General features: G+C 37.5%; 1 protein-coding gene across 1 annotated transcript in view; it reads left to right on the top strand.

Annotated features, from left to right (window-relative positions):
• Window positions 1–27429, top strand: part of LOC129230178 (uncharacterized) — a 222247-nt gene that overhangs the window by 157476 nt on the left and 37342 nt on the right. Inside the window, exons 15-18 of the mRNA XM_054864581.1 lie at window positions 4235–4403; window positions 6175–6274; window positions 15191–15327; window positions 16265–16316. Of these exons, the coding sequence (XP_054720556.1) occupies window positions 4235–4403; window positions 6175–6274; window positions 15191–15327; window positions 16265–16316 (458 nt within the window). The remainder of the gene's footprint in view (window positions 1–4234; window positions 4404–6174; window positions 6275–15190; window positions 15328–16264; window positions 16317–27429) is intronic.

Raw genomic sequence — 27429 nt, 5'->3', positions numbered from 1 at the left:
GCATGCGTAAGTTTTTTCTTTGCATATAATTACTCTAATTTATATATGTTCTATAAATGCTGACTGCGGAACAAAATTTGGCTTCTCACATAAGTCTTTGGTCATGTAAAATGATTGCAAGATTCCCGGAGACATTTATTTAACATTCATTTATTTTGTGCATAGTATTTTACACTAAGTAGCGCAGGCTTTAAAAAAAATACAGTAGAAATTCGGTTTTTATGTGGAAAACGTTGACATTAGGTTGGCAAAAAGGTTTAAAAGCAGCTGGAAAGGTGTTTAGTTGGTTGGTTGGTTTACTTATTTTTAATGGCGCAAGAGCCCTTGAGGGCTATACTGCGCCAAACGATTTTTTAGTTTAGAATTTATACATAAATAAAAAAACCAGGGTATGATAAAAGTAAAAATGTTTTGGAGAGGAAGGTATAAACAAAAGTAGTTTAAAACAAGTAGTAAAAAACCTGTAAACATTAAAAAATTTATGAAAGGGTTTGAAACAATAGGTTGTCAAAGAACCTTCAGTAACAAGAAAAACGGATAAAATTACATTTTGACGACACAACCACTAAATTAAAAAGGAGAAGCCAATCTCCCGGAGGAAGGAGTATATATTGGGATGGGGTGGGTCCCCCAGCAAGTCTTTCAGAGATGGATTAAAATTATTAAAATATTTAAAACGTATTTGGTTAAAATTTGGGCAGTTGCATAAGATATGCAACACTGTCTGGTTGACTTTACATCTAATACAAATCGGAGCTGGTTCACGGCATAAGAGGTATTTATGGGTGAACCTGGTATGGCCGATGCGAAGACGAGTTAACGAAACTTGTTCTCTCCTGGTAAGTTGTAATGATTTGAAACTTTTAGTCGATGGCTGGATCGAATGTAATTTGTTTTGTGTTTCGAGATTCCAGGTCCGTTGCCAATGCGTGTTAAGACATTCAGATATTGCGTTTTTAATGTCAACTAAAGGGACGCTATCATCAACTAGGACATTTGCGTCTTTGGCAGCTGAATCAGCGGCTTCATTGCCGGCAATGCCTACGTGACCAGGGATCCAGCAAAAGAGTACATGAAAATTATTTTGTGTAAGACTTTTGTATAAATGGTAAGACTGAATGACTATGGGATGGCTGTTATTGTTGCAGTGGGTGATTGCTTCCACTGAACTCTTTGAGTCAGTGTATATCACCCACTTTTTGTGAGCGGATTGGGTTATTGATTGTAGAGATATCAATATGGCTTTTATTTCTGCTGTAAAAACAGAGCAAGATGGGTGTGATTGTTCAGCGGTAACTTGACCATTTATTATTGCAGCAAAGCCGACGTGATCGTTTGCTTTTGATCCGTCAGTGAAAATGTCATGATAATCAGAATATTTGCATTTTGTATCATAAAATATTTGTTGGTAGGCTGCATTGGAGGTAGTCTCTTTAGAGAATTTAGCGAGGTCATTGATGGTAGGTGGAACTACTTCACATCATGGTTCAATCAGTTTTATTGTATTGAGAGTATTAAAATCTGACAGTTGCAAATCTGAAAGCACCCGGCGCATTCGGATCCCGAATGTTGGGGTTGCAGAAGGACGATGAAGAAATAAGATAACATTAGATGGATTAAAAATATGAAGGTGTAAAGGGTGATCAGTATAAGGTTTTATTTTGAAGTAGAAGTTCAATGAAAGTTTGAGGCGTCTATTGTTTAAAGACTGTTCATGAGCAAGAATATGAAGACTGTTAATAGGTGAGGTTCGGAAAGCGCCTGTGCAGATGCGCAGTGCCTGATTGTGGATTGGATCCAGAACTTTCAGATAGCTTTTTGCCGCGGAGCCATAAATTTGGCATCCATAATCAAGTTTTGAGCGTATTAGAGACCTGTAGATTCTTAAGAGAGACTCTGTATCAGCACCCCAGGAAGTGTTCGATAAGACTTTAAGGATATTTAATTTTAGTAAACATTTCTTTTTTAACTCTTGTATATGCGGTATAAATTTGAGTTTGCTATCAAGTGTAAGACCGAGGAATTTTCCTTGATGTTTTACAGCTATTGGTTGATTGTTAAGGAGAAGTGTTGGATCAGGATGAAGACCTCTTTTACGGCAGAAGTCGATACAGAAAGTTTTTTGAACAGAGAAAGTAAAGCCATTTTCCTCCGCCCATTGTGTTACTTTATTAATAGCCATTTGAAGTTGTCTTTCAATGATACTCATGCTCGATGAAGAGAAAGATATTTGAAAGTCATCAACGAACATGGTACCTTTGACAGCAGGAGGCAGTTGTTCGATTAAGCTGTTGATTGCAATTACAAAAAGAGTTACGCTTAGTACGCTTCCCTGGGGAACTCCTTCTTCTTGAATAAATTCATCTGAAAGAACAGACTTGACACGTACGCGAAAAATTCGGTCTCTTAGAAAATTAGAGAGAAAGATGGGGAGATTACCTCGTAACCCATACTCGTGCAGGTTTTTTAGGATCCCATATCTCCAGGTACGGTCATATGCTTTTTCAATGTCAAAAAATACGCTCACGAGATGTTTTCGTTTGAGAAATGCTTCTCTTATTGATGTTTCGAGAAGCAATAGGTTGTCTATTGTGCATCTACCACGTCTGAATCCACTTTGATATGGAGATAGCAGATGATGCGACTCCAAAATGTATATCAGCCTGGAGTTGACCATCCGTTCCATTATTTTACATAGGCAGCTAGTGAGAGCTATAGGTCTATAGCTCTCAGGTTTTTCAGATGGTTTATTGGGCTTAAGGATAGGAATTACTGTTGCTTGACACCAGGATTTTGGGAATCTGTGTTCCGAATAAATTCTATTGAAAAGATGCAGAATATGTTCTAAAGAGGACCTGCTTAGATGTTTTAACATACTATTGTGAATTTCATCTGGACCTGGTGATGTGTTTTTTGATTTTTGTAAGGCTGCATTCAGTTCTTGAAGGGTGAATTTTGTGTTGTATTGATTAAAAATGTTTGAATTAAAATCTAGAACTTTTTGTTCTTTGCGTGATTTGATGGTTAAAAATTTTGAGCAATAGTTATTTGCACTGGAGACTTCTGCCAAATAAGTCCCCATGAAGTCAGCCACCTCTTTGTGATCGGATAAAATACGACCGTTATTATCCAGAATGGGTGCACAAGATATATTGTAGTTGCCAACGATTTTTTTTTATTTTACCCCATACGGTCTTTGATGGGGTGGACGTCGTGATTGTGCTGACATAGGTCTGCCACGAGTCCCGCTGGCTCTTCCGTCGAATCCTTCGAGCTTCAGCACGAGCTCGTTTAAGTGCCACGAGATTTTGTGTGGTTGGATAACGACGAAACGTATTCCATGCCTTTTTTTGCTTCTTATGAGCCTCCTGACAATAGAGGTTCCACCAAGGCTTAGGTAACTTGATCCTGCCTTCAGTGGTTTTTGGTATGGCAGCGTTAGCTGCGTTTAGGATAATGTCGGTTACTCGCTTTACCGCTACATCGATATCAATATCAGTTACGTCTTCTGATTTAATTTCTGCCAACTGGGTAAATGCTGCCCAATCAGCTCGATCAATGCGAAGTCGAGCTTTCTGAGGCTGCTGATGGCCGCAGCGTCCAGTAGAGGTTATCCTGATCGGAAAGTGGCCACTGGAGTAGAGACCACCCTCCACCTGAAAATCCCAACGTGGCAGAAAAGAAGGTGAGCATATTACGAGATCGATGGCATGGTAAGTTTGGGTAGTAAGATGAAAATAAGTGTTTTCACCGTTATTAAGGATGCAAAGATCATTGTCTTCAATAAAATTTTCTATTGTTAAACCTCTACTGTTGGAGTCTGGACTCCCCCAGAGAGGATTATGACCATTGAAATCCCCCAAGATGACGAATGGGGGAGGAAGTTGATCTAACAGTGTCTGCAATTCCACGCTTCTCAAGTCATAAGAAGGTGGGATATATACAGAACAAACTGTGAACAGCGAGTGAAGGTGAACGCGCGCAGCTACTGCTTGCAGGGATGTGTTGATATTGAGTTGGCTAGATGCATAATCATTGTTGATTAGCAATGCCATTCCTCCACAACGACGGTCTCCTGACAAGCAGTCCTTGCGGTATATGTCAAAACCTTTCAACCTCGGTCTATCAGCAGGGGACAGAAAAGTTTCTTGCAGACAGAATATGGCCGGTTGGTGATATTCGACAAGATCCTTGATGTCTGTGACATTATGCGAGTAACTCTGACAATTCCAAGAGAGAATATTCAGGGCCATGAAGAAGAAAGAAGAGGAAAAACGGCCAAAGAGAGAGAAGCACATCAAGAGGCAGGAAGATCCTCCACCCAACCTTCATCATCGGTTGGGGGAGTTTCCTCAAACTCAATGTCCTCGACTTCTTCGTCAGAGGGAAGAGGAGGAGATTTTGTTAGCTTAACCTTCTTGCTGGTAAGCAAGAAGTCCTCCTTTTTAAAATTGTAATGTTTTGGGGGTCTCTGTTTGGAGGATACCCCAAGTTTTGCGCGTGCGAGAATTTTCTTTTTTTCGACAGTTTTCTTAGATGGTTCAACAGCAGTGTTATTCATATTTGCATTGGTGGATTTTTTGGTTTGTGTTTTACTTACATTGGTTTTACTGCTAGAGGAAGACGTTTGTTTATTTGTCTGTGTTGTGGAGTTTAGCGAAGTGTTTTTATTAACAGTTTGTGTTTCTGTCTGAGTACTTGCTGATTTTAAGATCTTTTTTACTGCTGCAGAGTAGGAAATTCCTACTGTGGGTGTGCGAGAGTCGACTAATTTTCTTGCTTCTGGATAAGAAATTTTTTGGGTTGTTTTAATAACCTGGATTTCTTTTTCTGATAGCCATTTTGAGCAAGATCTGGAATATGAAGGGTGATCCCCTTTACAGTTAACGCATTTGTATGTTTTAGAGCAGTTATTGCTATCGTGACCGGGCTCTGCACATCTGGCACAGGTTTCAGTACCACGGCACGAAAGTTTTGAATGTCCAAATCGCTGGCATTTGAAACACCGGAGCGGATTTGGAATATAAGGGCGAACTGGACAAGAGAGATAGCCGGCTTTAACTCGTTGCGGGAGGACGGGTGTACTGAATGTTAAAATAATGTGTTTTGTGTTTATCATCTCGCCGTTACGTTTGATGGAGATCCTTTTAACTCCACTCACGTGTTGGTCTTTCATTTCCTGTAATATTTCACTTTCTGAGGTATAGAGAAGATCAGGTTCAGAAATTATTCCGCGTGAAAAATTTAGTGTTGAATGTTCTGAGACAGTGACTAGGTATGATCCAATTTGTTTTATTGACATTATTTTTGAAACTTGTTGGGTATCTTTAATTTCGACTAAAAGTTCACCATTTCGTAATTTTTTAACAGTTTGAAATTCACCTATCTGATGACTTAAGGCTTTATTGATGACAAAGGGAGATATTTTTGTAAAATTTAAATTTGGGTCGCTTCGTTTAATTATAAAGAATTTTGCTAAGCTCGAATATACAGTCTGACGCTCCCCACAAGGGGGAGAGGTGTTCTTAGTGTTTATATCCATAAAAAAACCAGAGAACTAGGGGGAAAAGTGGGGTCTAGCCCCTGTGTAGCCCCCCTACACAGAGGTAAGGCTGCGTACGACAGGGTTCGCCTGCTATCCCTGAAGCCTCCCGTTTGAGGCACCGACTACCCCCGGTACCACGCAGCCATAGGCACGGTTGACACACCTTGGCTTAGGGGTTTTCGTCCGCATTTGGTAAGTGTGATGAGGGAAGGAAGGGAACAAAAGTCCCTTCCCGCCGATATTCTGTTTGAGCAACTGGGGGTTCACGACTCCTCCCAAGAGCTCGCCCCGAACTCACCACACCGCAAGCCCCCCCACCACGACAAGGTAAACGAACACGGGGGGGGGAAAGGTGTTTAGAAATGCCTAAAACATTTTTTTATGTTGATCAAAAAGCGCATACGTACTTTTTTTTTCACAAAGCGAAATATCGACTAATGCGAGGGTCTTGGAACGCTTCCCTCGCGTAAGTAGACTTTTCACTGTATGTAGAGGGATTTAGCTGTTAACTTCGATTAATTGGTTACTATTACGGACCAATTTAAATTAGGAATTCACTTCTGTACGCGAAGTATATCGAAAATGTTTTAACTACAGAGTTGTTGCCAATAATATGTCTCATTTTACAGAGAATCCATCTTCACTTTTGACTTGCTGAATGAAGTCAAGGATGTGACTTGGGCTCCATTCTCGTCAACATTATTTGCGGCAGTAACAAACGACAGCAAAGTAAGAAAATTTTTAATGTAGGTCGGTTCTACTGGCTCTTTTGGCGCAATAGCCTTAATACGCTATACTGCGTCAAACGAATGTTTAAAAGTAGAAAAAGGAGCCAGAAAAGTGAATCCCAACAAAACATAAATGTGAAAAAGAAGCCAAGTTCGGTTGAAATGAGGTGTGGGTAAGGCGGTGTCAACGACAAAAAAAGTTCAGATCTAAACAGTTACCAAATTCCATAGCAGTTCCTCATACAAGTTGGATTTTCCCATGTTCTTCGCTTCATTTCGAAAACAATTTTTTACTTGCTTTGATAATGGATTTTAAACTTGCGGCAAGTTTTAGTCATCACTATGTTTTTTTTTTTCCAAAATTGCCAAGTTTTAAATCCCAGTATCAAAGAAAGTAAAAAATTGTTTTCTAAATGAAGTGAAGAACATGGGAAAATCCAACTTCTATGAGGAACTGCTATGGAACTTGGTAACTGTTTAGATTTGAACTTTTTTTTGTCGTTGACACCGCCTTACCCACACCTCATTTCAACTGAACTTGGCTTCTTTTTCACATTTATGTTTTGTTGGGATATCATTACTTTTTGAAAAGCTAAATCAAAGGTTATGTTCTAATTTAGACAGTTATAAATGCAAAAGCGTGTATTAAAAATACATGATTTCTTTTTTTTCCCTGCTGTTACGGTGCACTGGTTTGCGGTTTCTTCTTATTAGAAGTTATGAAAATATTTCGATAACTGGGGACTTGGCGCGATCGCCAATTTTGGGCAATAATCATCTATTTTCCCATTAATCAGCAAGGCCAACGTACATTAGCTCTTGGTCTGTGGCTTCCTCAATTTTGTCGGCAATTAGAAAAATTGCTAAGATTCATCTCAAAATCTGTCTGAAGTTTCTTTATTGTTCGGGGGGATTATCATAACGTAGATCGTAAAATATGCAGAATTTGCGAAAATATATCTCAATTGTTGAAATTATTGCTGCCATTTTTGCTCCTCCTGTAAAATTTTGCATTTAGAGATCTAAAGTTTTATGAAATTTTAAAGCCGGTTATTTTTTATTTTTAAGGCTTAGCTCTAGATGTGCGATTTTAATTATTTGATGGATCATTTGTCATTTTAGTGGAACTTAAAGTGCTGTTTAAAGCCCCATCTTGGTTAGAAATTAAATTGTTAATTTAAAATTTCAACAACCTTGTTTTGGCAACGTTTGACGAGCCCATTTGTTTTGATTTATTTGGCGAAATATTTTGCAATTGCGAGGCGAAGTGATTACGCCTTGCTGCTCATAAAAAATAGCGTAGTTTTTTGCTATTTTAATGTAGTTTTTTGCCTTTTTAGATTTTTCCCTTTACGTATGCATGAAAATCTATCTGTATGCCAAATTTCAAGCATGTGAGACACTTGGAAGTTCGTAAACATTTTGATGAGTGAGTGAGTGAGTCAGTGTAAAAAATGACACTTTTCAGATAGTAATAATTCCATAACTATAAGAGGTACATTCATGAAATTTAGGATTATAGGTCTGCTAGGCATCTCTATTAGACATACAAAATTTCAAGCACGTAGTTTTAATAGTTTTTGAGAAATGAGGGAGTCAAAAGTAGCTTGAAATGGTTCGTGTAAGATACACACTGGCAGATGTGTCTCCTGATTTCCGAACTTGGCTGACACACTGCCGTGTGTCTAAATAAAACTTCTATAATTTTAAGAAGTTTAGCCGAATCAACATATGAACAAAGTTTTAAACTTTGAATAACGAGCCGAAAGAATAATCGAGAAATAATTTTGAGTAGCTTAAGTAATGTTAATAACAAAACAAGGACATAACGATGAACACAAAATTAAAGGCAAAATCCAATCTTCTGAAGAAAAGAGAAACAATTTAGGTTGAGGTGCGTCCTCTAGTAGTTTCTTTAGAGATGTGTTGGTTGGTTGGTTGGTTTACTTATTTTTAATGGCACAAGAGCCCTTGAGGGCTATACTGCGCCAAACGATTTTTTAGTTTAAAATTTATACATAAATAAAAAGTCAGGGTATGATAAAAGTAAAAATGTTTTGGAGAGAAAGGTATAAACAACAGTAGTTTAAAACAAGTAATAAAAAACCTGTAAACATTAAAAAATTTATGTAAGGGTTTGAAACAATAGGTTGTCAAACAACCTTCAGTAACAAGAAAAACGGATAAAATTACATTTTGACGACACGACCACTAAATTAAAAAGGAGAAGCCAATCTCCCGGAGGAAGGAGTATATATTGGGGTGGGGTCCCCCAGCAACTCTTTCAGAGATGGATTAAAATTATTAAAATATTTAAAACGTATTTGGTTAAAATTTGGGCAGTTGCATAAGATATGCAACACTGTCTGGTTGACTTTACATCTAATACAAATCGGAGCTGGTTCACGACATAAGAGGTATTTATGGGTGAACCTGGTATGGCCGATGCGAAGACGAGTTAACGAAACTTGTTCTCTCCTGGTAAGTTGTAATGATTTGAAACCTTTAGTCGATGGCTGGATCGAATGTAATTTGTTTTGTGTTTCGAGATTCCAGGTCCGTTGCCAATGCGTGTTAAGACATTCAGATATTGCGTTTTTAATGTCAACTAAAGGGACACTGTCATCAACTAGGATATTTGCGTCTTTGGCAGCTGAATCAGCGGCTTCATTGCCGGCAATGCCTACGTGACCAGGGATCCAGCAAAAGAGTACATGAAAATTATTTTGTGTAAGACTTTTGTATAAATGATAAGACTGAATGACTATGGGATGGCTGTTATTGTTGCAGTGGGTGATTGCTTCCACTGAACTCTTTGAGTCAGTGTATATCACCCACTTTTTGTGAGCGGATTGGGTTATTGATTGTAGAGATATCAATATGGCTTTTATTTCTGCTGTAAAAACAGAGCAAGATGGGTGTGATTGTTCAGCGGTAACTTGACCATTTATTATTGCAGCAAAGCCGACGTGATCGTTTGCTTTTGATCCGTCAGTGAAAATGTCATGATAATCAGAATATTTGCATTTTGTATCATAAAATATTTGTTGGTAGGCTGTATTGGAGGTAGTCTCTTTAGAGAATTTAGCAAGGTCATTGATGGTAGATGGAACTACTTCACATCATGGTTCAATCAGTTTTATTGTATTGAGAGTATTAAAATCTGACAGTTGCAAATCTGAGAGCACCCGGCGCATTTGGATCCCGAATGTTGGGGTTGCAGAAGGACGATGAAGAAATAAGATAACATTAGATGGATTAAAAATATGAAGGTGTAAAGGGTGATCAGTATAAGGTTTTATTTTGAAGTAGAAGTTCAATGAAAGTTTGAGGCGTCTATTGTTTAAAGATTGTTCATGAGCAAGAATATGAAGACTGTTAATAGGTGAGGTTCGGAAAGCTCCTGTGCAGATGCGCAGTGCCTGATTGTGAATTGGATCTAGAACTTTCAGGTAGCTTTTTGCCGTGGAGCCATAAATTTGGCATCCATAATCAAGTTTTGAGCGTATTAGAGACCTGTAGATTCTTAAGAGAGACTCTGTGTCAGCACCCCAGGAAGTGTTCGATAAGACTTTAAGGATGTTTAATTTTAGTAAACATTTCTTTTTTAACTCTTGTATATGCGGTATAAATTTGAGTTTGTTATCGAGTGTAAGACCGAGGAATTTTCCTTGATCTTTTACAGCTATTGGTTGATTGTTAAGGAGAAGTGTTGGATCAGGATGAAGACCTCTTTTACGGCAGAAGTGGATACAGAAAGTTTTTTGAACAGAGAAAGTAAAGCCATTTTCCTCCGCCCATTGTGTTACTTTATTAATAGCCATTTGAAGTTGTCTTTCAATGATACTCATGCTCGATGAAGAGAAAGATATTTGAAAGTCATCAACGAACATGGTACCTTTGACAGCAGGAGGCAGTTGTTCGATTAAGCTGTTGATTGCAATTACAAAAAGAGCTACGCTTAGTACGCTTCCCTGGGGAACTCCTTCTTCTTGAATAAATGCATCTGAAAGAACAGACTTGACACGTACGCGAAAAATTCGGTCTCTTAGAAAATTAGAGAGAAAGATGGGTAGATTACCTCGTAACCCATACTCATGCAGGGTTTTGAGGATCCCATATCTCCAGGTACGGTCATATGCTTTTTCAATGTCAAAAAATACGCTCACGAGATGTTTTCGTTTGAGAAATGCTTCTCTTATTGATGTTTCGAGAAGCAATAGGTTGTCTATTGTGCATCTACCACGCCTGAATCCACTTTGATATGGAGATAGCACATGATGCGACTCCAAAATGTATATCAGCCTGGAGTTGACCATCCGTTCCATTATTTTACATAGGCAGCTAGTGAGAGCTATAGGTCTATAGCTCTCAGGTTTTTCAGATGGTTTATTGGGCTTAAGGATAGGAATTACTGTTGCTTGACACCAGGATTTTGGGAATCTGTGTTCCGAATAAATTCTATTGAAAAGATGCAGAATATGTTCTAAAGAGGACCTGCTTAGAAGTTTTAACATACTATTGTGAATTTCATCTGGACCTGGTGATGTGTTTATTGATTTTTGTAAGGCAGCATTCAGTTCTTGAAGGGTGAATTTTGTGTTGTATTGATTAAAAATGTTTGAATTAAAATTTAGAACTTTTTGTTCTTTGCGTGAATTGATGGTTAAAAATTTTGAGCAATAGTTATTTGCACTGGAGACTTCTGCCAAATAAGTCCCCATGCAGTCAGCCACCTCTTTGTGATCGGATAAAATACGACCGTTGTTCTCCAGAATGGGTGCACAAGATATATTGTAGTTGCCGACGATTTTTTTTATTTTACCCCATACGGTCTTTGATGGGGTGGACGTCGTGATTGTGCTGACATAGGTCTGCCACGAGTCCCGCTGGCTCTTCCGTCGAATCCTTCGAGCTTCAGCACGAGCTCGTTTGAGTGCCACGAGATTTTGTGTGGTTGGATAACGACGAAACGTATTCCATGCCTTTTTTTGCTTCTTATGAGCCTCCTGACAATAGAGGTTCCACCAAGGCTTAGGAAACTTGATCCTACCTTTAGTGGTTTTTGGTATGGCAGCGTTAGCTGCGTTTAGGATAATGTCGGTTACTCGCTTTACCGCTACATCGATATCAATATCAGTTACGTCTTCTGATTTAATTTCTGCCAACTGGGTAAATGCTGCCCAATCAGCTCGATCAATGCGAAGTCGAGCTTGCTGATGCTGCTGATGGCCGCAGCGTCCAGTAGAGGTTATCCTGATCGGAAAGTGGCCACTGGAGTAGAGACCACCCTCCACCTGAAAATCCCAACGTGGCAGAAAAGAAGGTGAGCATATTACGAGATCGATGGCATGGTAAGATTGGGTAGAAAGATGAAAATAAGTGTTTTCACCGTTATTGAGGATGCAAAGATCATTGTCTTCAATAAAATTTTCTATTGTTAAACCTCTACTGTTGGAGTCTGGACTCCCCCAGAGAGGATTATGGCCATTGAAATCCCCCAAGATGACAAATGGGGGAGGAAGTTGATCAACCAGTGTCTGCAACTCCACGCTTCTTAAGTCATAAGAAGGTGGGATATATATAGAACAAACTGTGAAGGTGAACGCGCGCAGCTACTGCTTGCAGGGATGTGTTGATATTGAGTTGGCTAGATGCATAATCATTGTTGATTAGCAATGCCACTCCTCCACAACGACGGTCTCCTGACAAGCAGTCCTTGCGGTATATGTCAAAACCTTTCAACCTCGGTCTATCAGCAGGGGACAGAAAAGTTTCTTGCAGACAGAATATGGCCGGTTGGTGATATTCGACAAGATCCTTGATGTCTGTGACATTATGCGAGTAACTCTGACAATTCCAAGAAAGAATGCTCAGGGCCATGAAGAGAAAAGGAAGGAGAAACGGCCAGAAGAAAAAGAGGCAGCTCATGAAGGAGGATGGTCCGTCCACCCTTCATCGTCGGATGGCGGAAGATCTTCAAAATCAACATCCTCGTCCTCCTCCTGGGGAGGAGGTTGTTGGAATTTTTCAATTTGGGACTTGGTTAATTTTACTTTCTTACTAGAGAGTAAAAAGTCCTCTTTTTTAAAATTATAAAGTTTTGGGGGTCTCTGTTTAGAGGCTACCCCAATTTTTGCGCGCGTTTGAATATTTTTCTTTTTTTCACTAAGTTTTTTTAAATTCTGTGTGAGTGGTTTCTTTTCACTAACAGTAACAGATACAGTATTTGTTTTTTGTATTTGTTGTTGATTTTGATTAGTTTCCTTAAAAGAAGATTTGGGGCTATAATTTTGTTTATTTGATTTGGTTGTGTTTACAGTTTTGGCATTAGTAGAAGCATCTGTTTGGGTATCTGTTTGTGTGCATACAGACTTCAGTACCTTTTTAACGGCTGAAGCATATGAAACACCTATGGTTGGTGTGCGGGATTGAACTAGTTTTCTTGCATCTGGATAAGATATTTTTTGTGTTGTTTTAATTATCTGAATTTCTTTTTCTGTGAGCCATTTTGAGCATGATCTGGAGTATGAAGGATGGTCCCCTTTGCAGTTTGCGCATTTGTAGGTCTTGTTACATGTATTACTGTCGTGTCCGGGCTCTGCGCACCTGGCACAGGTGTCAGTACCACGGCACGCAAACTTTGAATGTCCAAACCGCTGGCATTTGAAACACCGGAGCGGATTTGGAATATAGGGGCGAACCGGGCAAGAGAGATAGCCGGCTTTAACACGTTGCGGGAGGACAGGTGTATTGAATGTCAGAATGACATGTTTGGTGTTTATTATTTCGCCGTTCCGTTTGATGGTGATCCTTTTGACTGAATGTACGTTTTGATCCTTCATTCCCTCCTCGGGTGTAAAGAGAAGGTCAGGTTCGGAAATTATTCCTCGTGAAAAATTAAGAGTTTTATGTTCTGAAAATGTAACAAGATATGAACCAATTTGTGTGATTGCCATTATAGATTTAATTTGTTTTGTATCTTTAATTTCTACTAGAAGTTCACCGCTGCGTAGTTTTTTAACAGATTGATATTCTCCTATTAAATGAGTGAGCGCTTTATTTATCAAAAAAGGGGAAACTTTGCTTAAATTGAGGTTTGGATCGTTGCGTTTAATAAGAAAAAACTTAGCTGTGCTCGACAATACGTTCTGACGCTCCCCGCAGGGGGGAGAAGGGTTATTTATATTATCATCCATAAATAAACCTGAGAACTAGGGGGAAAAGTGGGGTCTAGCCCCTGTGTAGCCCCCCTACACAGAGGTAAGGCTGCGTACGACAGGATTCGCCTGCTATCCCTGAAGACTCCCGTTTGAAGCACCGACTACCCCCGGTACCACGCAGCCATCGGCACGGTTGGCACACCTTGGCTTAGGGGTTTTCGTCCGAGTTTGGTAAGTGTGATGAGGGAAGGAAGGGAAAAAAATCCCCTCCCGCCGATATTCTGTTTGAGCAACTGGGGGTTCACGACTCCTCCCAAGAGCTCGCCCCGAACTCACCACACCGCAAGCCCCCCCCCACCACGACAAGGTAAACGGACACGGGGGGGGGGTTAGAGATGTGTAGAACTAATTGAAGAATTAAAAACGAATATGATTAAAATTTGCACAGTCGGAGAGGATACGCAACCCTGTCTGACTGATATCAGATGTGTTGCATAAGGGCCATTTCACGTAAAATCAACGAAAATGCACCTTTCAAGATTCACCTTTAGTTTTTTTTTTCATATAATTAACAGATTTAAGTCTACCCATATATTAAGTGAAAAAAAATTTTTTTTGTTCTTTGTGTAATGCCCGCCAAAGTACTCAAAATTTGGCCAATTTCGGTAATTAAAGAAAGGTACATACAACACTTGGCTAGGTTATGCGACATTAATATTTCAAGGTCATGAAAAACATTATTCAACCTTAAATGCCTTCAAAAATCTGAATTTTTTTTTTTTAAATCTATAAGCAGTAATTCAAAATTCGCTTTCCTACAATTTTTTTTTCTAAGTTTGGTGCAATATAAAAATTATAACATAAGATGAGATGAAGAAAATAGTAGTATAAAAACATATAGATTAAAATCCAAATATCCGGTAAAATCACAACAGTAATAGGGCTGCCTCGCAATATGAAAATTCATTCAGTTTTCTTAATCTTGGTAACCATGAATCAAGATTTGGTGATTTAAGTGGAACATTTTTATTTATTTATTTTTGCCCATGATGTGGCAAAAAATAGTGTAATGACTTGGATGGGACTGTTACCTATTTGAAGCTAGAACTAGTCTTCAAATGACCAACGGTGTCGTGATTATGACTTCACGACACTAGTTTGATAGTGCAAATGAACAAATTAAATCAATACATTTTCAGTGCAGTGCCATTTTACAGCAAAAATCGAAAAGAGGATTTGAAACAAATAATAGTAAGATGATACTTATAGAACCTTCATTTTTTTAACTCCACCGATCAAGAATCTGGTATAAATGAAAGCATTTTCCTTTTCAAACAATTCAAGCTTTATCTAAAGATACGGCCGATATTGGTGACTAGGGCTTTTTTCAGACGCAGACAAAGGAAATAACCACGGTCCATCCGCCTGGACCTTCACGTTCCCTCTGCTATTTCAAATGTTTTGTAATGTTCTATCAAAAGTTGGCCCAAGGACAAGTTCGATAAGAAGGTTTTAACAACTTCTCAAAGCAAGAGGTGGGCTATGCGAAACTTAAGTTATGAAGAGTTTTTTCCGCTTAGCAATTTTTCGGTAAATATATTCAGAAGCTATTATTGTCTATGACTCATTACTTATGATCTTTCTCCTTGTTCAGGCTTTAAACAATAAATTTGAGCAGAAGAATATGCGGATTTCGAATAAAATTTACCAATCTAAGTGAAATTACTGAATATTAAATTAGCTTCTCATTTCAGGTTCATATCTTCGACGTACAGATGAATAGGCAACAGCCAACCTCAACTTATTCAATACATCGTGCAAAGAAGAATATCATTTTAACCAGTGTTCAGTTTAATCCAATAAAACCTGTAATAATCGTTGGAGATGACAAGTAAGAAATACAGTCTAATCACGGATTGTATGGAATTGGCATATGTTCAGTTAAGACGAGTCTATCTGAATAATGGAAAAAAGTAAAAATTTGATGCGCGTGTTCCTTTTATTTGAATAAGACTTTGCTTAATTTAGAGGCTAACACACATGTCAGGGATGTCAGTCACAGGGCTAATAGATGCTTCCATTTCCGCCTATAAACCGGTTGTTTGCCTTCGCATACAATCCGTGGTCAGACAGTACTTAATTATATTTTTTAATGTTAAGCATTAATTGTTTAATTTGTAGCGCGCTCAATCCATTTGCACAAATGGAACATTTTTATGCATATAATTGCACTTTATTCTACGGAATTAAAAACTTCGGATTTTATTCGATCATAAGGAACTATTATGCATCATATTATGAAAAATAAAATATCTAAAAACTTTTCTGGTATTTAGAAAACAATGATTTATACTTGTTGCGGGCGTGATCGTGCGATCACACCCGCAACACGTACGAATTATTATTTTCAAGTACAAAACCTTTTTTTTTTGGAAAGTTTATACTTCGTAGTACTAAGGAACTATACATAATGGCTCCTTATATTCCTGCTGAAGTTTAAAATTCTGGAAATAAAGTGCAAATATGCGTAAAAATGTCACACCCGCACAAATGGATGGAGCAAGCAAAGAAAAGTTAAGACCTTTGCGGATTTTTTTTTTGTAACGAAATTGGTCAGGTGGAGTGCATGCTACTAATTTATGCATTATATTTAGAAAGTTATTTTAAAAAGCGTTTCATGCTTTTTTCAAATGTATCTCTCTAAATAATAAGGCGCAATTAATTTTTTATACATTAACCCTGCTCGTTTTTACATACACGCATTTTTATTCCGTTAAATGACATCATGTGATTCCGTACTTCTTATTTATCTTCTTTTTCCTTTGCAGAGGATCAGTAATCAGCTTTAAACTTTCACCAAATTTAAGGTCTTCTTTAAAGGTAAGAACATCATTTCAATAATTTATTTTTTATTAGGGGTGTTCAAATCAAAAGGTACCAAGCGTCACAACAACGTAACCGTAAACATATTTGCGTATGCCGCTATGGGAAAACGTAGCGAGACATCTAGGGGCGCGAGTGGAGTATCTAGCGTGGATCGAAGCAAGTGCGGACGCTCGTATGCGCAGGACAGATCAGAGGCTCCCTCAAAGAGCGCCGTTTAATTGACCGTCTTTTTCGACGTACGAGGTTCGCTACTTGTTGAATTCCCTGAGCACAGCACAATCATTAACTCGAAGTGTACTGCCTACGCTGGTTCATCTAGAACAAAAAAATAGGATTGCTCACGAAGAGTGGTGGTTCTGTTTCGTGATGACGTGAGTCCACACTCTCCCCGGTCACCCAGACGGCACTGGCCAAGTTCAAGTGGAAGCAGCTTGACCATCCGCCCTACAGTCCGGATATGTCACCGGTGAATTCCATGTGTTTGAGCCTTTGCACCGGAAGCGCTTCAACTCGGAGGACGAACTCAAGGAAACCATGAAGGTCACAGCCACAGAAATTCTGGGAACAAGGAATCCTTCGGTTAGGTAATCATAACGGGGCTTGGTGCTCAGGCCTATAACGCATTATTAAGTCTTTTTTATACCGACAGTACCGTTTGGTACCTTTGAACACCCCCTTATAAAATCATAGTTTTAAATTACAACGTAGAGCGACTGTAAAAGAGGATAATGGTACTCTCTCTCTCTCTCTGTTTACAGTAATAAAAACATCATTACACGCAACAAGGATGAAGAAATTATTCAGTTCAATTTCAATTTATGTATTTTTTGGCGTTAAGAACTCAGTAGGAATTGAGTGTTTTAACATAGGTAACTTAATCAATAAAAACGAAGTAACATGAGTTACAGAATTTTAACTTTATTCTCGCAAATCTTTCCTTGCATTTAATGATTTTGATTTGAAGTAAAGAATTTTTCACATTTAACTGATCAAAGTTTCAAAGAGCTTCATATTTTCGAATTCAACTAAAAATTCACGTCTCAATTCAGTGTTTTGTATTTGTGGTTTACATTTTTCAAGGCTTATTAATAAAATATTCATACATATACGAACTTACCTATTTCAAATTGAGGCATTTTTTTAACAGGTCACCTAACCCTAACTGTATTCAATAGCTCCGGATACCGGCGATTTTAAGTATTTTCAATCATGTTTTTAAAGGGTTTTACTCCTGCATGTTTCTATCATTTTTCGCACAAAATTTTATAGGAAATATTGCAAGGACATTTCATCACAACCGGAATTAGCTCTAAAATGTAAACAAATAAACCAAATCCTCATACAAAGATTTCAGCTTATACTCCACTTATTAAACTTCTAGTGAACGTCTCACGAATATTAAAAAATATCGACAGTATGGTATGGATACATTTCAACTATGCAAACAGGATTATGGATGGCATATTATGCCCTTCTTGGTACATAAATTCCGCATTCATGGGGCAGATATACTCGATTATTTCAAAGCTACCTATTAAATGCTACACAGAAGCAGCATAGGTTTGCAACAATAAAATATTTCGAAGAGCTGATCACAGCGGAATGATAGATCGAGATCTAACAAATGAGGATATTTTGAAACATTTATTAATCAATTCTGACCTATACCTAGTTCAGTGCTGGTTGCGACATGCTAATACATAAATCAATTAAGAAATCATATGACGCTGAAAAAATGTTAAAATAATTATTCAATGTAAAAACAGATTTAATTATTTTGATTTCATATGTATACAAATAAATATTTAATATTGTTGACTGAGTCATGAGCATTTTCCGGAGAATTTAAGAAGAAATTGACACACACACACACGTTTATATAGGTGTTACATACAAGCAATTTTTCGCTATTACACATATGTGTTACTGCGAGCGATGGTATGATCTAAAGTTGGAATTCGGGCTGCTCAGCGATTTTTATCGCGCTATAGGAGATTTTTACCGAGTTGAGTCTCGGAAAATGCATGAAAAGATTTATTTTACGTGGGAAATACTTTTTTCTTGCTCGGACGATGTGTCAATACCGTTTATCTTATGGAAAAACCTGAAAAAACATTTTTCATTATTAACTTGAGGGGAAAAAAGAATTTTTACTGACCCAACAGCGACCAAAACTTGTGTTATTTTCAGGATTTTTCTCGATTTTCACTTTGCAGTGATCTACAAAAAAAAAAGAAAAAGATATGATTAAACTTTTTTGTTTTCGAAATCGCGACTTGGGTCCATTATAAGCTCTGCCAGATCTAGGAGAGTGAGAAATTCGAAATTGTAGCACTGATACAAACAGATGAATATTTTTGACGCACTTTGAGCCACAGTCAAAGCTGTCTCAAAACGCGTGAGTTCGGTGAATTTTTGGTTAAAATGGCCCTCTCTGCGACGGTGCAGGTTAGGTGCCTTAAGTACAGAGCTCAAAATATCACTTTTTTAAAAATGTTTCTCCTGTTTTTAGCGAGTTGTAAACTGGGCCAGTCCATGTCAAATCATCCTAGGGTAGACCATCAAGTTCGTCAGATTCTGATGAAACTTGGTGATGTTATCCGTTGATGTAAGCAAAAATTACCATATTTTATCTTATTAGATCAATTAGATTCTGGACGGCAGTACTTCCAAACTTTTTCAAAAACTTGTACTTCTACAATTTTTTGCTACACAAAAGTTATTTTTAAAGACAAAAAGTTGATTTTTTCAGAATTAGTGTTAATGGTAACCTAAATATACAGTTAGATTTAGGTGTCAAATAATTATATTAGGTTTAAAAATCTTTAAACAGCAAAATTTTGTTAAATTTGAAGCACTGACTTGTGCTCAGAAAACCGTCCAATAACATTTTTAGCTCTCCAAAAACTTCTGATGGTTGGTTGGTTTGGTTGGAGTTTTTGGCGCAATAGGCTAAAGTGCGCCAAACAATCTGTACATCCAACTGTAATGATTTCTGATGTATCGCTTAGTGAAATTTAATTTGTGTTTTACATCAAATGATCTGAATCATGATGCGTCATTTGTCTATTCTGTTCAACAAAAAAAAAAAAAAAAGACAGCTCAATTTCCAGAAAAAAAAGAAAGTGGAGTAATTTACAGATGGGCGGAGTGACCCATACAAAAATCTTAAAAGCATGATGAACTTATGTAAACAAAAAGCAGATTTTGAAACGGATGCTTGCTGGTCTTTCCATGCAACAAGTCGATGGAAAACTGTTAACGATGACATTGGTGGAACTGCAAAGAGAACAGTTACAAAAAAAAAATCTTCAAACTGTTATATAAAATTACAAATACCCACCAAATGAACTTCTTTTGTTGTGGTCTATTATCTAAGATTTCGGTTGTTGTTGTTTTTTTTTTTTTTTGAGCAATCACGATTGCTTATTGTTCTCACTTGACTGTTTTTGGCGTGCTATCATTTTATTTTCCCACTAGCACCCTCTGCCAGCACCACCGTCGACCGGCTCCTCACGATGCTGCTCCTAAAGCGAAAGCCGTCTCCAGGTTGCGTCCATATCCTACACACACACGCATACATGCACAACTATACACACATACACACACACAAACACATACATACACACTCATGCCTGCACACAAACACATATGCTTACACATACATGCACATTCCCCACCACACACAAACACACATGCCTACGCACACACATACACATACCCTCCTACACACGCCCCAGCCCCCACACACACATAAACACATATGCCTACACACACACTCGTGATTGCGAAAACTATAATTTGAATTCAAAAGGTCGAAATTCAAATTAATTTTTTTTTTTTAATAAAAAAAGAGGAAATTTATAGATATCAAATTCAACTCGAAGAACGATTTCAGGTACGAAAAGTTTTAATTTTTTCTGTCCCTTATCAGCTCACGAAATCACAGCAAAACACACAAGTCTAGGTCCCGAAACATGCATTAGATGGGACTTTGTTAAAAGAGCAGCTAGTTTACCTGAATCGGAGATTTTAAAACCAGACCTATCTAGTTATGTCGCTTGAGTTTTATGAAGATAACTGGCGGATTGTGCTTGTTAGCAAAATGAATGAAGCAAAAAATGATTTCACAATTATTTTTATGAACCTTCTGAAGTTCTTTCTACCAGCCTCAACAACAGGATGAATGTTCTGTTTCCCTTCAGCATATTTTGTGTACAGTTAAAACTCCAGATACAACACCAAGATACAATTCAAAATGTATTACTAATAGTCCAGTAAAATAAGCCAAAAAGAAAAAAAAAGGCCGTACCTTGGAAAAAATGAAAACCCACGGTTTTTCTTCACAAAAAGCTTTCTTACATCTTCCTCAAAGACATTTCAAAAGCCCCCGACTTTTTGCTGTAAGCTTCCTTTTTTTTTTTTTTTTTTTTGAGCAATTACGATTGCTTATTGTTCTCACTTGACTGTTTTGATGTGCTATCATTTTATTATCTCTCTAGCACCCTCTGCAGCATCACCGTCGACCGGCTCCTCACGATGCTGCTCCTATAGCGAAAACCGTCTCCAGGTTGCATCCATATGCTACACACACGCGCATACATACACAACTACACACACACAGAGACTCAAACACATAAATACACAAACACGCATACGTACAGACACCTACACATACATACAGACAGACACCTACACACACATACCCCCAACACACAAACACACATACCCCCCAGACACACATAAACACACATGCCTACATACATACACACACACACACACACGTGATTGCAAAAACCATATTTTGAATTCAAAAGGGTCAAAATTAAATTTTTTTAGGGGATATGGTGGGATTTCAATTATTTTTATCTAGGTAAGTGAGGTATTATTTCTAATGTAATTTTTCACGGAGAGTCGAATAGGATAAGAATTAAGCTTTAAAATACGAATTTTAGCAGTTATAAATGATTTTATGCATGAAATGACAAAATACGTAACTTTTCAGAGACTTTTCCAGCATTATTAAACGCAGATCAATTTATTTTTCTTCAGTGGCATTTAAGAAAAGAAAGTCACTGAACTGTCTACTTACCCATCCAAGTCAAATTTATAGGTTTTCTTCCTTTAGTATTATGTGTCAAAAGAGGGGGGGGGGGTGGAGGAGGGTCTAGAGAAGCCTAAATATAAAAGTTGTGAGCGAAGAGCTGAAGAATGAAACATCTATCTTAGGGAGGATTGAATTATGTGCATGTGTAATGTTTCAGTGAGAGTGTAAAAGAAAAGGATCTCGATTGTTTGACCTTGAGGAATAGGGGGTGTTACCAGTAGTTATCATCAACTCTATATTCGACGTGCCTTTTTTCTTCTTCAGTCAGTTGCCTTGTTTTCTCGCATTTAAACGTTTCTTTTTCGTCGGAAATGGATGTTTCATGTGTAATTTGTGAAAAACCTTTGGTAAGTTCAAAAACAGTGATTGTTAAACGTGGGTTAGACAGTACCGTAAACCGGGGTTACTTTGATACAGGTTTCGCATATTTTGTATTGTAGCACCCTCATTTTTCAAGATATTTCAACAATTCTTAAACCAAACGATAGCTTAACGTCTCAGCTTTAAATTGCCGTTTGAAATTTTTCGATATATTGAATAGGGAGGGAGGGGGGTCATTTTTTGTTTAAATTAATAAACAAAAGACCCCATTTATTAGTTACCCCATCATTCGGGGTTACTTTGTAACAACGTGTTTTCTCCATCTAAAACGACTGTTTCGGTGGTTTGTAATAAAGTTACCCCATCCAAAAGATAGCCTGAGTTTTTTTTAATAACAAAATTCAATTTTTCCATTTTTTCGGGTTTGAAAAGCTGGTTTTAAATGAAAAATGGTTCTTAAGTCACGTAGAGTGGTTCTTACCACTCTAAGCATGCTCATCTAGCAGGAATCAGGTTTGAATCAAACTAAAAAGAGAGAAATTCATAGGAAACTTCTTTTATTATAAAACATCAGTTGAAAAAAGCTTAAAATCGCATCAAGCGTGTTTTTTAAATGTAAAACCAGAGCCATCGTAATGTTTTTCTTCATTTCGACAATAAAAAATATCAAGGTAACTTCACTTGATTAGAATAAAATAGAACTTGAACTAGAACTTGAAAAGAATAGATTCAAAAATTATAAACACTCGAAAAGAAATTAAAAATAAGGCACAGAAATCACAAACTTTTTAAAATAAATGAGGCACATGAGATCTTTCTCATATCATGAACATTATCCAAGGTGCACTCACAGCAGTCTTTGATCTATGGCTTCAAGTCAACTGAAAACAGTGCATTCTCTCCAGGTATGATCCTTGGGATTCGAATTCTGCAGCAGATGCGGCGAGATTCAGAATTCCCCATGTACCAAAGTTACCCCTTCAACTTGTGTTGTTTTATGTTTTAATTCATAGTAAATCGTAGAATTGAGTTACAGAAATAAAAAAAAAAGACAATCATCTTAAATAGTTATGTAATCAGAAAATAACTCACCTGAATTCAAAATATAGCTCAGTTGGTGGCACCAGAAGAGGTTAGGACAACAAACTGAAAACAGCTGATATCACGGATAACATATAAATCAGTGTCGATAAAACCATTTTACTGTTTCAATCAATTGGCGATGTCAGCGCACTCTGAAAAGTGATTCCTGAAACCCTGAGACCGCCAGGGGGTGGCCAATTGTAAAATTAGTCCCGCCAGAACGGTTCAAAAATAAAAAACAGGTTTTTATAAAGTTACCCCGTCAGTCTAAAGTAACCCCGGTTTACGGTATTATAGCAGCTAGTAAAGCTAAATTACCTGAACGGTATGGTGACAAGCTTGTGGTTACAAACAAAGAGACAGGGCCAACAATCTTCTGTTTTAGAGATACAACTTAAGACGCTTTAACCAAATCATGGTATGAAGGTAGAGAATCTGATTCAGAAAGGGAACGATTAAGAGTTATAAAAAAAGCAACGGAGATAATTTGTCAAGATGTAATCTCAGCTGTATGTGACGTGCCTACTTATCCTCTCAGTACTGAATTATTTTCTGATGTCGATGCCGCTATTCCAAAGTCTTTGCTCTTTTTAATTGACGAATTCATCCTGAAAAATAGGGAAGGCACAATCAAGTCTTCAAAAAAAGAAGTGCACTGCTATCTGCTATTCCATCATGTCTACAGTTCGTACTCGGTCATTCACTCGCCTTTACTTCTAGGAGTATCCGTGCACTTGCATAGATATTTTGCTTCCAGATGTTTGATAGACATTTCATCACACTAGGGGTTCTGTGCCTCCAATACGTTGGGGACAATGCAGACCATAATGTAGAAACAATCGATGGATTGAATACATTTCATTCAATTGGAATCATCAGAGTTGCTGCTCCCAATGAAAAAGTTGGGAACTCTCAAATAAATTTACCAAGGCTAAAAGTGATGCGAAGGATTTCGAGCTAGCGAAAATACGCAGATACCAATCAAAGTTTATGAAAATCGTGGTGTCCATGGGCTGAAAAATATTACTGTGGAAAACCTTGATTGTAACCTGAAAACTATATCCAATTTACGAAATTCAGATGTTTTGTGGATTTACGCCAAACATAAGGGTCTACAGCGAATTCCTGGGTGGAATGGATTTATGGAGTTATTAACGAACATAAAAAAATTTATAAATCACGCGTTATGTTTCTACCATTCATAAATCATCCTGCAAGTGATTATAACACCATTTACACTACATTATTGTACGTTCTTAAAGATTGCTAAAAATATGGAAACTCCACTTGTATAATAAAATTTGACCAATCTCTCTTTATCAAAGCAAAAGAAATTGTTGCTTCTTTTGATGAAAGTTTTGAAACCTCAAAAATAATTGTGAGAATTTGAGGTTTTCATTTGTGTATGTCTTTCCTTGGATCAATTGGCTTCACTATGGCAGGGAGTGGTGTCAAAGACGCATTAACTGCCATTTACGCTTCACATTCAATTGACAAAATATTAACCAGTCATCACTATTCTCGAGCTGTTAGAGCTCACACAGTTTTGTTTACAACTTTGTCCAAATTAATTTTAAAGGAAGCTGATTTGAGTAATGAGGAAACAGAATTTATGAATACGTATTTAGTAGACCTTCATGAACTAAGACCTTCATTTTCAGAGGTTGAAGAACTGACAATCCTCAGACATGTAAAACACAAATTTCAAACTAAATGTTCAGATTTAAAAATGAAAGGACCAACTTCAAAATTATGGATCCAGTATTTGACATGGTAATAATTCTTAAAGAATTGTAAAGAGCGGAAAGAATGGGAGATTGGAATGCCTATTTGACGGCAATTAAGCGAATGATACCTTTTTTTCACGCATTAAGCTATTTTTTGTATGCAAAAAGTACCCACTTGTTTGTACAAGACATGGAAAAATTAAATAGCTCAATGAATGCGGAAACGTTCAAAAAGTGTACTACTGACTTTTTCACTGTTAAGCGATCTAATTTTTTTGCGGTACTTCAACTGACATGGTGATAGAACAGTCATTCATGAAATCACCGAAGATGCCAGGGGATTTGTGCATGGCAGGAGCACAAAAGAGTGTTCTAATAAGGTTTGTTGTTGGGTTACTAAGTGCAAGCAACGTTTCCGAAGGCCTTGAGAGCTTTTGATAGAGGAGCACAAAACGTAGATGTACGAGACTCTAGCGTGAAGAGAGACCTAGAAGACGTTAGGAAATTATCTGAATGGTTCGGCTCCCACAATCCTTTTCCAAGAAAAGAAATTATGTCGATTTCAACAGGAATTACCGGGGATCAAAAAATAATAAACTGCTGCGATGCTCTAAAAATTGGTGCAACCATGATAAAAAAAATAAAAAAAAAAAAGAAATCGGGGAAATTTTTCATAATTTGATATATTCTCGCACTAGCAGAGTTCTTTCTCTCCAAGCCGTGAATAGCCACATAATAATCCACAACGTTATTGTCCCTATTGATCCATTGTGGTTGTTCGAACGAATCTGTGTATTGAAAATAACCGACGATGGCACCAAAACGATACGTTTCAGTTAATATGCGAGAAATACATAAAATATGTTGTAAAACTTTTGGTTAAAACACTGTTGTGGTGTTTGATGGCTATGTTGACTCGCATAAAAGTGTCAAAGCCATGGAACAACTTCGACGATGCTACAAAGCAGCTTCAACAGGTATTATTTTTGATGAAACAATGACTGCAACACTGAATCGACATAAATTTCTCAATGCAAACAATAAAAATAGGTTAATTTCTTTTTCCCACGAAGCATTTTGAAGCAATAAATATACCTGTGAAGCAAGCCAAAGGTGATGCTAATCTTCTCATTGTTGAAACAGATCTCACTATTGCACAAACAAATTGTAATGCTACAGTTATTGTGGGTGAGAATATTGATCTCCTCGTAGTTCTAACTGCTAGAACTCCTCTCAACAAGGAGATATTTTTACTCAAGCCAGGAAAAGGTTAAGTAGAACAGAAATTTTACTCTTCAAGCAGTTTCAGAGGCACATTGAAAAAGTCCATCTTATTCCTTCATGCCTTTTCTGGCTGCGATAGAACATCTGCTACATTCCCGGAAGGAAAAATCTAGTCATGAAATTGCTTGGAAAACGTCCGGAATTGCAAGACGCTGTGCAAGTATTTTATGAAAATAACGTTTCGCATACGCAGATAACAGAAATTAGCATACAATGCTTTATAGGACTTTATGATGCGCCTTCACAGGGACTTCATTAGATAACTGTCGGTATTTTCGCTTTACTAAATTACTAAATCAGTTACAAAAAATAAAGCAGTAAATTTAAATTCACTATTCCCTACTTCGAGTGCAGCTCAACAACATTCATTTCGTGTCGATTATCATGTATAAACATGGCTTGGAAACAACATGAACCCTGAGGAATGGAATTGGATTATGAAAGATAATATGCTAACTCCAGTTCGAACAACCCAATGCCACGCTCCAGATTTAATTTTAAAAAGTATTTTCTGCACATGCAACAAAACTTGTGGTAATGTGTGTGAATGTCGAAAGTTGGGACTTCGTTTCTCTCAAGCCTGTGGACACTGCCATGGACAATCGTGCCTTAATGCGTTCCAATGGAAAGAATCTCTGAGAAAGATCACACACCTGGTTGGTTGGTTGGTTGAGTTGATTTTTATGGCGCAAGAGCCCTTGAGGGCTATACTGCGCCAAACGATATTTTATTATATGCTATCTTTTATTAAAGATTATAGTAAATAGAAGCATATTTTGAAGGATAAAGCATATAACTTCAAGTGCCAATATTAAAAAAGTGCAGCCGATAAAAATATTTAAACAATTTGAAGATAAAGACAAAATGGACGAAAAAATATCGTGAAAAACAAAGGAAGGACGAAATCACATAATGACCAGGCAAACACTAAATTAAAAAGGAGAATCCAATCTCCTGGAGGAAGGAGTACAAATTGCGATGGGGTGGCTCTCCCAGCAACTCCTTCAAAGATGGGTTAAAATTATTAAAATATTTATAACGAATTAGATTAAAATTTGGGCAGTTGCATAAAATGTGCAACACTGTCTGATTTACATCACATGTAATGCATGTTGGAGCTGGTTCATGACATAAGAGATATTTGTGGGTGAATCTGGTATGTCCAATGCGAAGTCGAGCTAATAAGACTTGCTCTCTCCTGGTGATATTTAATAATCCGAAACCTCTAGTGGAGGGCTGGATCGAATGCAGTTTATTTTGGATTTCTGAATTCCAAGTCCCCTGCCAATACGTGTTGAGGCTTACAACGATGGCGTTTTTAATATCATTGAAAGGGACACTATTATCAACCAGGATACTTGCAGCTCTGGCAGCTGAATCGGCTGCTTCATTGCCTGCAATACCCACATGACCAGGGATCCAACAAAAAAGAACACGAAAATTATTTTGCATAAGGTTTTTGTATAAAAGATATGACTGGATGACTACAGGATGGCTATTATTATCGCAATGAGTGATGGCTTCCACTGAACTCTTTGAGTCAGTGAATATCACCCACTTTCTATGAACAGATTGGGCTATTGAT

The sequence above is a fragment of the Uloborus diversus genome, chromosome 9 (assembly GCF_026930045.1).
Source record: "Uloborus diversus isolate 005 chromosome 9, Udiv.v.3.1, whole genome shotgun sequence".
Classification (NCBI taxonomy): domain Eukaryota; kingdom Metazoa; phylum Arthropoda; class Arachnida; order Araneae; family Uloboridae; genus Uloborus; species Uloborus diversus.
The sequence above is the reverse complement of the archived record's forward strand: the minus strand, read 5'-3'. Positions and strand labels throughout refer to the sequence as shown.